Source organism: Sceloporus occidentalis, unplaced genomic scaffold, assembly GCF_023333645.1.
Source record: "Sceloporus occidentalis isolate IW3139 unplaced genomic scaffold, rSceOcc1.0.p SCAF_2, whole genome shotgun sequence".
NCBI lineage: Eukaryota > Metazoa > Chordata > Lepidosauria > Squamata > Phrynosomatidae > Sceloporus > Sceloporus occidentalis.
The window spans coordinates 274010990-274024581 of NW_028316982.1; the positions used below are offsets into that span (position 1 = coordinate 274010990).

At 48.1% G+C, this 13592-nt stretch overlaps 1 protein-coding gene across 8 annotated transcripts; it reads right to left on the minus strand.

Moving 5' to 3' along the window:
• Positions 1-2807: 2807 nt before the first annotated feature.
• On the minus strand, positions 2808-13591 carry LOC149320254 (anaphase-promoting complex subunit 15). Of its 8 annotated transcripts, none has more exons than XM_089513209.1 (8): positions 13363-13591; positions 10991-11116; positions 9758-9817; positions 9513-9653; positions 6064-6149; positions 3995-4031; positions 3784-3821; positions 2808-3195 (listed from the first exon to the last, which is right to left on the minus strand). In XM_089513209.1, the coding sequence occupies exons 2-8, from the start codon at positions 11108-11110 to the stop codon at positions 3183-3185; spliced, it is 495 nt and encodes a 164-aa protein (XP_089369335.1). In that variant the 5' UTR covers positions 11111-11116; positions 13363-13591; the 3' UTR covers positions 2808-3182. The 8 variants fall into 8 exon arrangements, 7 of the variants coding, with proteins under 7 accessions (XP_089369335.1, XP_089369334.1, XP_089369336.1 ...); XM_089513208.1 differs by lacking the exon at positions 13363-13591 and adding an exon at positions 13124-13356; XM_089513210.1 differs by lacking the exon at positions 13363-13591 and adding an exon at positions 12679-13071.
• Position 13592: the final 1 nt, after the last annotated feature.

A 13592-nucleotide genomic window follows, 5' to 3' on the forward strand; every position in this document is an offset into this window, starting at 1 on the left:
AAATAATCCCCACCATCCCTCCCGCCTTAAAACAGATCAAACATAACCATTATCACATGATCATAATGATCATAAAAGACAGTTCGAAATGGCCATGGCTCTGTCCTGGAACATGGCCTCTGGCAGAGAAGGCGAAATACCTCACAAAACTACAGTTCCCAGAATTCCATGGCATGGAGCCAGGGCAGTTGAAGCGGTCTTCTGCAGTGCGGATGTTGCCTAAGCCTCGCTAGCAAGTGGGCTAGGGCTGGGAATAGCTGAACGTTTATGTGTGGTTTGGCTTGTTTGTTTATCGCGTTTGTTTACATTTATGTATTTTAGTGGGGGGCAGGGGGGCTCACAAGGGCTTGAAACTGGGGCTGCATCCACACTGCAGGAATAACCCGGTTTGGCACTGCTTTAACTCTTCCTGGCTCAAAGCTATGGGATTCTGGGAACTGGTGCATCATGTGAAGTTCTCCACTTGTGTCGGCAAGAAGACAGCCATCCATCCCACAAGTGTTGCAGTGACTGCAGCCGTTCCCTCAGCGGCCATATTGCGAAGCCTTTAGTAATGACTTCCTCCTCAAAAAACCCTCTGGCAAACCCTAAGGTTAAGGGCCCTGATGTCCTGCCTTTTCCCCAGTCTCTGGAGCAAGCTCAGTCTACTGGGAATGTACTCTATAGAGATCTTGATAGCGATCTCCTGGCTGCTGTTTGCTCTGAGGGCAACTTTCTTCTTCTTCTTATTATTATTATTATTAACCTTTATTTATGAAGCGCTGTAAATTTACACAGCGCTGTACATACAGTATTTTTAGTTAGAGGGTTCCCTGCCCTCGGGCTTCCAATCTAAAAAGACACGACACAGAAGGAGAAGAAGGGAGTGGTAGAAGGAAAAGGTAAGAGGTCCAGCAGTTCCTCTCTGCCTCCGAGGCCTGGACCAAGGCAGATGGACTGGAGGGAGGGCTTGGCTTCAAAATGGATGGTTAGTCTTCTTCCAGGGAAAATACATACTCTCAAGTAGGATAATGCATATGAAATACATAGCAAACTCATTTCCTCTGAGCAAAACAAAAAGCCATCCAAAAATCCCACTCAAAATGGCTGCTCTCTTTCTTCTCCCTGGCAGGGACTGATTAAAGGCAATGGCAAAGTAAAATGGTGTCCCTTATAGAAAATGGCCAACTCAAAGTTTGTTTTTGGGGAATTTGTACAGTTTTAAAATATTGCCAAGCCATGGGGTTTTTTTAGACGTCCTTCATTTTGGAGTGCCTCCTTTGCGCTGAGGACATCTGGTCACCCTGTTTGCTGGACATTAGGCCAGCCCTACTGACCACTTGGAGCAGCCTGTTGGCTGGAGATGTCCTTCTGCCCCTTGGAGGCCCAGTGGGGCAGCTGGAAAGACGCCCTTCCTGGGGGCAAAGGGTCGGGGAAATGACACCCCCCTCCTCCGGCCACCCTTCCCCAGCAACGTCCCTCTTGAAGACCCCCTCCCCAAACTGAAGGCGTCTGGTTCCCGGCCAGACCCCCTTTAAGGGCTCTTTGTCCTCTCTCTTTGAACCGTAACCATTAGGTCTTTGCTGGTCCCTTGGGCTGGTTTAACTGGGGTGTTTATCACACTGAGGTTTTTGCAGCTCAGATCTGACATGACTGCGGGTCCAGCGATGCGAATTCATGCGGAAACATGATGTATTATCACACGCGATTCCTTTCTATGGGGGCTCCTTCCATGGGGCTTCCGCAGTGATTCCAAAGTGACCCCTCATTTTGGTGAATTCGGTCACAAGAGAATTCACAGAAATCGCTTCCAAGCTCCCTTCGATTCCACTCCGAATTGGTCTGGTGCGGAATGCAACTTTGCTTCTGCTCTGGGACACCACCGCAACCCCCCCCCCCGAGTTGCAAATTTCCCATGATGCAGTGCTGCAATTTCCCCCCATTTCCTTCCGGTGGTCCTTTCACTTTCAGGGCAACCGAGGCGTTGTTCGCTCCGTTGTTTCTGGGATAAGGCTGAAACCTTTCCTGGGGGTTATGGCTTTTTAAACATTTTCACATGAACTGGGCAGGACCCTGTTTTTCACCATGAGCTTCCCATTCCTCCCATCTGCAATTGGGGGGCGGGGGGGGGGGGGCTATGGTTTCCTTCCATTTCCTATTCCCCCGCCTCAGGCGCACTTCCCGGCCGCTATGTGGGGGGAGGAGGAGGAGGAGGAGGAGGAGGAGGAGGAGGTGTGTTTCTAGGGCAACTCATTTCTTTGGAATATATATATATGTGTGTGTATGTGTGTCAATGTGAATATACAGATGTCTATCTATCTCTGTGTGTGTGTGTATACCTTTATATGTGTGTGTTGAAGTTGCTGAAATGGAAGGGAAAATAAAAAAGGGAATGAAGACGACACAAAAATATTCATGAGGCAAATATTCACGCAATCGTGCAATTACGCGAAACAGGAAACAAGAAGTTGCACCCCTTTTCACCCCAAAATGTAAAAGGTCACGATGCGTCCAGGGCCTCACTGAGCATGCACAAGGGTGCCGATTCGAATAGTTGAATCCGCATGGTATGCACCGGTCTGGTAATCAAATTTGCACTCACTCCGCTTTGCGTGAATCTGCATCACGTGACTTGTCTTGGATTTGATTCCCCCTCGATTCGGAAGAGCAATGGAAGGGCAACCAGGTGTGAGAAAACACTCATGTTATAAAGTGAATTCGCGTAGCTGAACCAGGAGTCACTCCGGATCTGAGCTCCAAAAAGTCCTTGAAACAGCCCCCCTCCTGCCGCCCAACACAAAGAGACACCTGAGGCCAGCTTGGGTCTTGCAAAGCTTTTATTCTTCTTTCTGGGGAACTGGGCGGGGGTCAGTGGGGGGGCAGAAAAGCCCCTCTCTGGATGAAGGCCCTTATCTTACACACACACCCAAAGGAAGGAAAGAAGGAAGGGAGGAAGGAAGGAGGGGTTAAAAAGGATTCCTAGGGCCCCTCTCTTCTCTGGGTTCCTCCTGGATCTTCTGGACTTTCCATCCATCTGCACGGAGAGAAAAGAGGGGGGCAGGTCTGGGGGGAGGCAAAGAGGAAGCCAAATGGGGGAGTCCAAGAGGGACTCAGGAAGGGAGGCAGCGGCAGATCCTTCGGGGGTCTTTGGGGGCTTCCACCACGTTCCTGATCGGGGGGGGGCCACACCATTGAGGCCTCCATCACGACATGATCCTGCAGAGAAAGAGGGTTGGTGTCACCTGGAGCGGTCACTCATGGAGTCTCCCCCCTCCAGTGACCTCCTCCTCCTCCTCCCATTTCACACCTTACACAGTCCTTAGTAATGCTCTTTTGCACTAATGTTACTCGTAAATCATAATTCCTATATGCCACTGAATGTCATGCTAATAGTTACAACGTAAAGAACTAGCAAAATTAAAATTATCCCTTCAAATTACACTATCCTATGCATAATCTTAATGTATTCACATGTGCATAGTGAAGAGTTGTTAAAATGTACTGTTTGTAAAGAAAATGGTAAAAGAACACTCTTTAAAAGCCAACATGTCTTCCTCCTCCTCCTCCTCCTTCTTCGCCTGCTGAGGTTGACCTCTCTGCCACCAACCCTCAAAGCATTTTAAAGAGATCCAGGCAAACGGCCCAATGTTTCTGCCAAACTGCTGGTGTTTGAGCAGAAGTGGGGCCACCCCTCCCCTGGTGCGCTCTGCACCCCCTGCACCCTCCAAGTGACACCCCTGGAAAGAGGGGGGCATTGGCCTAGGCATCTCAGGGGAGCCCCAGAGAGGGAGGGAGGGGCCTTACCTTCCGGAGGCGATGGGGCAGTTGGCGAGGAAGGGACCCTGCAGAGAGAAGAGAGAGGTGGATGAAGGGAAGGGAGGGGTCCAGGAGGCCCCAATCCACCGCTGCCACACGCACCTGGCACCCTGGGAGGAGGGCAAGCACCCCCCCCCCCTTTGGGTCCCAGGCAGAAGAGGGGCCAAATGGAGGATGTGTGTGTCTTTGGACCACTTACCATCCTTTCCTGGGAGAGATCAAAGCCGATGGCATAGCTGTTGGGATGAAAGCCAAGGGAGGGGAGCATCAGTCAGAGAAGCCTCAGAGAGAGAGGGAAGGGGGGGCACAGAACGAGAGCAAAAGAAGACTTCTGCCCCCGGCTCACCTTCCCGAAACCTCCCCCCATGTTTGCAGAGAAAGAAAAGATGGGGCACTAGAAATCCCAAGACCCCACAAGGCCCGCTCTTCCTGCACATTCCTCCCTTTTGCTGCGCCTTCTTCCCCAAAGGGTTCCCTTTCGAATGGAGTTTATCACATGTGAAGAATTTCTCTTTAATTTTGAATGAAAAAAGTAGAGCCAGAACACATTCATGGGAATTCGCTAGTTCAGCGAATTTATGTGAATGTGAATTGTGTTCAAACTGGCTTACCACTGCCCGAAAATAGCATGCCATGTTAAACCCCATGGTTGCACTCAAACTGACTTCCCATTGCCCAAAATTGCGTGTGGTGGTCTATCACGCAATAACTTTAAACCCCATGATTACGTTCCGATTGCCATTGGATTATACTTCCAATTTCCCTTGTCCAATAAACTCCAATGTGAAGTCAAAGGCTTTCATGGCTGGCATCCATAGATTTTTGTGGGTTTTTCGGGCAATGTGGCCATGTTCTAGAAGAGTGTAGTCCTGATGTTTCGCCAGCATCTTGGTTGGTATCTTTAGACTCTTCTCTGAAGATGCCAGTCACAGATGCCAGCAAAACATCAGGAATAAACTCTTCTAGAACATGGCCACATTGCCCGAAAAACCCACAAAAATCTATGGCCCTCCTCCTTGGCGTCCCTGAAAGGCTAGCAAGGAAGGGGCTGAAGGCCAAGGTCCTTGGCAGGGAAGCCACCCTCTTGGGCCCTTTGGCTTTAGGGGCCTCCACTGGCACTCGAACATAGTTTGCTCTCCCTTTCTAAGTCCCTGCAAGGCTAGCAATGGGGGGACCAAAGGCCAAGTTCCCTGGAAGGGGAGCAAACATTTTTTGGGTGGTAGGCCCCCTTTTGCCCCCCCCCCCCCCATAAATTACTCTCTCCAAAAAAGAGGAGAAAGAGAAAGATAAAGAGGATGTCTAGCCTGGAGAAGGTTAAGAGGTGATATGAGAGCCCCGTTTAAATACTTGAAGGGATGTCACATTGAGGAGGGAGCAAGCTTGTTTTCTGCTGCTCCAGAGAACAGGACCCACAACAATGGATGCAAGCTCCAGGAAAAGAGATTCCAGCTCAACATTAGGAGGAACTTCCTGATATTAAGGGCTGTTCGACAGTAGAACAAACTCCTCAGTGGAGTGCAATGGAGTCTTCTTCTTTGGAGATCTTTAAGCAGAGGCTGGATGGGGATGCTTTGATTGAGAGTTCCTGCGTGGCAAAATGGGGTTGGACTCAATGGACCTTAGGGTCTCTTCCAACTCTAGCATTCTCTGATTCTAATGGAGTGTATTATTGTAATGCCACACAATTTATGTGTGTGTGTGCGTGTGCGTGTGTGCATGCACCTGGGTAATAAAACATGTAGTTCTGCATGCGTGTTGGAATGTATGCACCTAACGTGCAGCAAACATTTCACATCCTACATGATGGACATGTTTATTTGCCTATCTATCTATCTATCTATCTATCTATCTATCTATCTTTATTGTAGTGACTGCACCCATTGTGTGTGTGTTGCCATGTGTGTGTGTGGGGGGGTATGGTCCACTGCACTTGTTTACACTTAGCTGTGTGGAGATGTACATATAGCATGCCTGTGGTTGGGATTACATGAGAATATAGATATATCACATGGTGATACAGTTGGCCCTTCTTATACACTGATTTCTTATACATGCATTCAAGCATCTACGGTTTGACAATGTTCAAAAAAAGTATAAGTTTCCATTTTAAATAAGGGACACCATTTTGCTCTGCCATTATATTTAATGGGACTTGAGCATCCACAGATTTTGTTATCCACGGGGGATCTTGGAACCAAACCCCAGCGGATAACAAGGGTCCCCTGTATAATAAAATAGACAAAATACATATATATATATACACCCAACTTTTTCCAGGCAAAGCATTCTCTGGAGATGCCAGATGTCACAGATGCTGCTGCTGCCGAAACGTCAGGAAGAACTTTTATTTTAAACTGTAACAGAGAAAACATTGTAGATATAGAAATGTGCAAACAACCTTTAGTAAATTTTTGTTCTACAAAAACAAAACTGTCTCCCGGTTTCTGGGGGGAGGGTTTCTCCATTGCGGGGACAGAGAGACAGGTTTATTTTTCTGGTGGGCCTGACCAAGGGTGCCCCATTGGAGGCCTTGGGGCCGTGGCAGTGTTGCGTTTCCCAGCCCTAGAGAGGCAAGAATCATCATCACCATCTTGAGGGGGAGAGACGAGGCCTGGCCTGGAAAGACTGAGAGCCCTCCCCCCGACCACCATCTTGAGGGGGAGAGAGGCCTTGCCATTTTTTGTATTGTATTGCAACTTTTACTGTACACCGCTATGATCATTGCGGAATAGTGGTCTATAAATAAAACTTATTATTATTATTTATTATTAAGAATTGGGGGCAGAGGTGGAGGTTGAAGGCAGGGGATGCTCCTGGCAAGGCATTTAATGTGCAACCCATCACCCAATCCTGTGGTTTTTAGATATCATCATCATCATCTACAGGTGATCTTCCTGTGTCTTTTACACTGTCTCATTCCCATTCTTCAGTTTGAAAGCTAACCAAACAGCCGGGTAAGTTTTCTATGAATGACAAGAAATTCCCGTTTCTTGCTTCTGGGCCTCAGAAAGGACAGCTCTCCTGAACATCCAACCAATCCAGCTTTAACATCTGGACCCTTAGGCCTGGACACAAAAGGTGGCAATGAAGGTGCAAAACAGGACAGGGACTGGAAGAGGTCAGGTAACAAACAGGTTTATTGATAAAACAGTTTCCACTGAGAGCAGATGAACACAAAGAGAAAGAACAAAGAGAGGCTGCCTTTGCTGCAAAAGGCACATCATCCCATCCTACTCTGGACCAAAAACCCTTTCCTTTCTCACCCCAAAGTTTTCATCTGGTCCCAAAGTGCTGAGCGCCAAAGGAAGTCCCCGCAGCAAGGTTTTCCAGGGAGCAAACGGGGGAAGCATGGAGCCTTCTTTCCAGGGAGAAAGCTTGGGCAATCCCCTTCAGCCAGCCTGCTTTGCAAAAGGCCTGGCCTGCCTCCGTTTCCCAGGAAGATCTAAGAGCTGGATATGCATCTCCTGAGAGGCTAGATCATCCACTGGTCTTGGTCCTGCTCAGCTCCTTCCATGTCCACCTTGGAAGAGAGAGAAGGATTGAGAAAGAGGCAAACCCTAAGGGACCTCTTACTCTGAATGGATTTGCAGAGGCTTTTATGGAGGAACATACCAGGAAATCCTTCTCAATCAGCCTCATTTCCCTTTGAAATCCATAAAGCGGAGATTCCTTTCTTGGGCCAACCAAATACAAAAAATACTACGTTGCAAGCTTTCGAAGGTTCATAGGCTGTTTCACCAGGCAAAGATGCTAAATAGAATCACAGAGCTGGAAGAGACCCCAAGAAGGGCCCTGATCCAGTCCAACCCCATTCTGTCATGCAGAAAATCACAATCAAGGCATCCCCATTGACAGATGGCCATCCAGCCTCTGCTTAAAGACCTCTAAGGAAGAAGACTCCACTACACTCTGAGGAAGGAGTTTGTTCCACTGGCGAACAGCCCTTACTCTCAGGAAGTTCTTCCTAATGTTGAGGTGGAATCTCTTCTCCTGCAGCTTGCATCCATTGCTCCATTGCGTCCTGTTCTCTGGAGCAGCAGAAAACAAGCTTGCTCCCTCCTCAACATGACATCCCTTCAAGTATTTAAACAGGGCTATCATATCACCCCTTAACCTTCTCTTCTCCAGGCTAAACATTCCCAGCAGTTCCCTGAGTCTTTCCTCATAGGGCTTCATGGTTTCCAGATCCTTCACCATTTTAGTCGCCCTCCTTTGAATACATGGCTCCAGTTTCTCAATGTCCTTTTTGAATTGTGGCGCCCAGAACTGGACCCAATATTCCAGGTGGGGCCTGGCCAAAGCAGAATATAGTGGCACTATGACTTCCCTTGATCTAGACACTAAACTTCTATTGATGCAGCCTAAAATCGCATCGGCCTTGTTAGCTGCCGCATCGCACTGTTGACTCATGTTCAATTTGTGATCTACAGTACTTGGACTCCCAGATCCCTTTCACACGTATAAGTTTCTTGTTCAGCCAGGTGTCCCCCATAATCCTATATCCATGCATTTCATTCCCCCCCCCCAAGTGCAGTACCTTACATTTCTCCATGTTGAATTTCATTTTGTTAGCTTTGGCCCAGCTTTCTAATCTAACAATTTTAACATAGTTTATTGTCGGTTTTTCGGGGTTGTGGCCATGTTCTAGAAGAGTTTATTCCTGACGTTTCGACAGCATCTGTGGCTGGTATGATTTTTAACATCTTTGCCTGATGAAGCTTCAAATACTTGCAATGTAGATTTTTTTGCATGAATATATATGGATATGTCCCATACACACACACACACACACACACACACACATCCCCACACAGGGAGAGAGTCCTATGGTTCAGTGCTATATATATATATATATATATATATATATATATATATATATATATATTTTCCTTCTGTAGTTATCATTATGAAGACTCATTCACAGCACCTTAAGAACTAGAAGCCTTTTGTAAGAGTTGGTGCCAGAATTTTGCACTGAACCATTTAGGCTCTCTCCCTTTGGGATAAAGGCAGCCCTGCCCAAAACACTTTGAGGGGAAAACTCCGTTCCTGGACTGGAGAATCATAGACTCCTGGAGTTGGAAGAGACCACAAGTGCCATCCAGTCCAAACCCATTGTACAGGAATACACAAGGGAGTTACCACGAGAAACAGAATATCCTGAGCAATCCTAAATTCTGGGCCCCACAATTCAAAAAGGATGTTGGGAAACTGGAGCCATGTGTCCAAAGGAGGGTGACTAAAATGGTGAAGGGCCTGGAAACCATGAAGCCCTATGAGGAGAGAGTTAGGGAGCTGGGGATGTTTAGCCTGGAGAAGAGAAGGTTCAGAGGTGATCTGAGAGCCCTGTTTAAATATTTGAAGGGTTGTCATACTGAGGATGGAGCAGCTTGTTTTCTGCTGCTCCAGAAAATAGGACCCGGAGCAATGGATGCAAGCTGCAGGAAAAGAGATTCCAGCTCAACCTTAGGGGGAACTTCCTGACAGTAAGGGCTGTTCGACAATGAAACACACTCCTTCCTCGGAGATTGTGGTGGAGTCTCCTTCCTTGAAGGTTTTTATACAGAGGCTGGATGGCCATCTGTCTCAGGGGATGCTTTGATTGAGAGTTCCTGCATGGGAGAATTGGGCTGGACTGGGTGGCTCTTGGGGTCTCTATGCTTCTAAGGAGAGGAGCCTACGACAGACTCCCTCCTAGACCTCCACTCCCCACAAACCTCGTTGATCTCCCCGTCATCCGGAGACTCGTTGTAGTCGTTCATCTCGTCCATGTCCTGCATGTCCTCGTCGTCCTCCGAGTCTTCCTCACTGTCCTCGTCATCTTCGTCGTCCTCCTCTTCCTCCTCGTCATACGTCTGCTAAGGCAAAACCAAATCTCAACAGCTGTTCCTCTCACCTGAACCCCCAATGCCTTCCCAGAATGCCAAAGCATTATGAGAGATTATGTGGTTGTTATTATTACCTCAGAGGCAGGTTTGCCAATTGGGACCAAGTTGTTGTCCTTCTCTGCTATGCTCTGCAGCTGCAACAAAAGGAGGAAGCGAAGAAGGTTAAAAATGATGCCTTGATTGGGCCAACCAAAATGCACAATTACATGTTGCAAGCATTCGGAGTCACGCTGGCTGCTTCTTCTTCTTCTTCTTCTTCTTCTTCTTCTTCTTCTTCTTCTTCTTCTTCTTCAGGCAAACAGGAGAAAGAAATTGAAGATGTTAGTCCTAGGCCTGCCTTCTCTGTTTCTGGTCTTAGTTCAGATTACTGAGGGCTTTCCCAGGGAAGGCTTGCTAAAATGACTTCTGAGTGTGTTGTTTATATTTTATTACACCTTTCTGCCAGTGTAGGACCAAGGCAGCTTACAACATAAAACAAAACGCAGCTAAACATAAAACTACACACAGAATTTAAGGAAATAATTAAAATGAGTGCTGATAGTTAAGTCCAAGTGCTAAACGCAAACAGTATGAAAGCATTTAAAAATGTAACTAGAAGCAGGGAGGAACACAGAAACAAACTTTATTAAAAGAACTTTCTCCAAAGAAATTAGAGCAAGGTCTATATTAACCAACCAAATGTATTACCTTGAAAGAAGGGTTGTAATGGGCATGAATAAAGTGAACAAATAAAGAATACCGATAAGCTGAAATATAGATATATAAAGTATGGTCTGAAAGGAAGGAGAGTGGGATAGAAAAAAATGAAGATACTTGGGAAATGATTATGGATTGTGTATTATTTGTGCATTGATTATGTTGTAATGTTACTGCAATATTTGAAACCACAATGAAATTACAGCTGAAGTAAATATTTGTAATATATGGAAGAAAAATAAATATTAAATAATAATAATAATAATAATAGAACTTTCTGTAGTATTAACGAAAAGGTTGTCGGGATAAAAAGGTCTTTGGTTGGCGGCTGAAGGAGAGCAGAAAGGGGGGCATTCTGGCCACTTGTGGGAGGTCCTTTTGAGGGGCAGCCACTGACCAGGCTGGCCATCTCTTCCCTCTGAGGATGGTGGGGCTCAGAGAAATCCTTTCCCAAAGGCCTCAAAACTCACAAGGGAAAAGAGGGGCCTTTGGAGAGAGAGCCTGGCCCCAAACCTTTGGGAGACCTTCTTTCCTCCTATAGTTTTATTGAAAACACCGATGATGCCCAGCCTTGCCCTCCTGCCTTGCAAATACATTCCTTCGTGGCTGACCCAGGCTTGATGCTGCTGTTCCTGTTGCTGCAGTTCGTTCTCATCCACGCAAGGACGGTCCAGGTTGAACCACAGCGCCTCGGTCACTCGGGGGAAGAGGGACGGGAAAAGCGTGGACATGTCTTCCTGCGAACAAGAGAGAGAGCAAGAGAGGATGGGGAAAAGGAGATGCATGCTGGGAGGAAAAGGAAGGACATTCATCCTGGGTCCTCCAGGAAAGGCCCTGCGCACAACAGCCTCTCATGCCCCTCAATGGCTCTACATTGTCTCCCCCAGGCTGGTACCACACTTCAGAATTAATGTAGTTTGACGCTACTTGAACTGCCATAGCTCCATGCTATGGAATCCTGGGATTTGTAGTCTGTTGTGGCATCTGATCTCTCTGACAGAGAAGGCTCACAAAGGTTTTTTGTGGGGGGGGGGTTGGGCTCTGTGGCCATGTTCTAGAAGAGTTTATTCCTGATGTTTCGCTGGCATCTGTGGCTGGCACATCAGGAATGAACTCTTCTAGAAAAACCTTTGTGAGCTATTCGGCCTTCTCTGCCAGAGAGCTCTGCCAAAAGCACAGCCGAAGAACAGGGTCTTTGGGTTTTTGTGGGTTTGGGGGGCTCTGTGAATGCCATGTTCTAGAAGAGTTTCTTCCTGACGTTTCGCCAGCAGCATCTGTGGCATCTGGCATCTTCAGAGAATCTGGCAAAGTGTCAGGAAGAAACGCTTCCAGAACATGGCCACATAGCCAGAAAAACCCACAAAAAACTATGGATGCCGGCCATGAAAGCCTTCGACTTCACATATCTGACAAAACTCCTCGAATTCCATAGCATTGAGCCACAGCGGTTAAAGCGGTGTCAAACTGCTTTAACTCTGCAGTGCAGATGCAGCCCCAGAGAACCCCCATCAGCAAAGCCAGAAGGTTGCACTGATCCCGGTGGGAGCCACATTCAAGCATCCATTAAACCCCTCCATTCTAGGAATCAACCAACATCTTTTCAGACATTCACAGAAATCAACATTCCTTCATCTTGCCTCCTTCTGAAAAGAGCGTTTCATGCCCATTCCAAAACTATTGCTGGCTGAAGAGGACGTGAAGGAAGCAATCATCCAAAAGGGCAGCAGTTAAGTGCACCCACATCTTCCAAATGCAACTGGGAAACACACTGGAGAAGGGGCGGTTAAGGGGTGATATGATAGCCCTGTTTATGTCTTTGAAGGGCTGTCACATTGAGGAGGGAGCAAGCTTCTTTTCTGCTGCTCCAGAGAATAGGACACAATGGAGCAATGGATGCAAGCTCCTGGAAAAGAGATTCTAGCTCAACATTAGGAGGAACCTCCTGAGAGTAAGGGCTGTCCGACAGTGGGACACACTCCTTCCTCGGAGTGGAGTGGAGTCTCCCTCCTTGGAGGTCTTTAAGCAGAGGCTGGATGGCCATCTGTCAATGGGGATGCTTTGATTTGGATTTCCTGCACGGCAGAAGAAGGGGGTTGGACTGGATCAGGGCCCTTCTTGGGGTCTCTCCCAACTCTATGATCCTAAGAAAAGATGTGGTGGGGAGCCAGGAGCCGGCTGGGCGTTAGCTCAAGGCCGGAGCATGTGCTAGATCCTGCCTTCCGAACTTGGTATCCCTAGCTTAATGCATTTGTTTGCTTTCTATATGATGAGACAGCAGACGCCTCTGTCTGGCAGAGACCTGGGAGTCCGGATCCCTTCCTTCGAAGGCAGCCAACAGCACCCAGTATTCCTAGGCAGTATCCCCCGCAAGTCCTGGCCAGGCCTGATCCTGTTTCGCTTTCAAGATCAGATGGGATTTGGTGCTTTTCCCGTCTTTAGGCCCTATGCTAAATCCATGGGGTGACAGGTGAGTGTTCAAAGACGAAGCCGCCTCAGACTGCAGACTTAATACCCAGAGAGCTTTTGCAGCACCTTTGAGGCTCACTGAAAGGAAGAAGTTGGCTGCATGAGCTTTGCTAGACTTCAGGCTACATCCTGCAAATGCATCTGAGGAAGGAGACGGAGGTTTAGGAAAGCTCCTGCCGCCAACCTCTTTCTTTCAGTGACTCTCAAAGGTCTCTCTCTCTCTGCCAGGGCAGGGGATTCTGGGAGCTTCCAGACAAGTGCGCTGCAGAAAGAGTCACCATCTGATGCTCAGCCGAGGTCCTGCGCAAAATGGAGGCCGCGGTGAGCCCGTTTGGCACCAATAACCCACTATGGCAGCGCTTCCACGTGTTGTCTGGCTCAAAGGCTATGGAATTCTGGGAAGTGGAGCTCCCACAACATACTCCCAGAATTCCATGGCCTAGAGGCTGACAAAGAATTAAAGCAGTCTGGAGGCAGCCTTAGTCCAGCTTTTTCCCAGCCTGAAAAAGCAACTTGCCCTGGCTGGGGATGCTGGGGCTTGCAGTCTAGCCTCCTGCAGGGCCAAAGGGCGCGGAAGCGAGAGCGTCAGGTGGCCAAGAGCTTCCGGGTCCCGGGACGCCGGCGGCGGAAGTGGGGCTCAGTCCTCTCTTCAATCTCCGCTCAAACCCGGCCCGAGCCTCCCGGCGTCCCGGAAGTGCCGCGCGGTGACCCGGAAGTGGCTCCTCCTCGCCCGCCATAGAGTTGGGG

Coding starts and splice junctions, on each gene's coding strand:
- LOC149320254 (XM_089513206.1), bottom strand. CDS start 11,191: ATGAATGTCCTTCCTTTTCCTCCCAGCATGCATCTCCTTTTCCCCATC. Junction 6,150..9,512: donor ATGACGGGGAGATCAACGAG/GTTTGTGGGGAG, acceptor TCTCTGTTACAG/TTTAAAATAAAAGTTCTTCC. Junction 4,032..6,063: donor GAATGCTTTGCCTGGAAAAA/GTTGGGTGTATA, acceptor TCATCCCAACAG/CTATGCCATCGGCTTTGATC.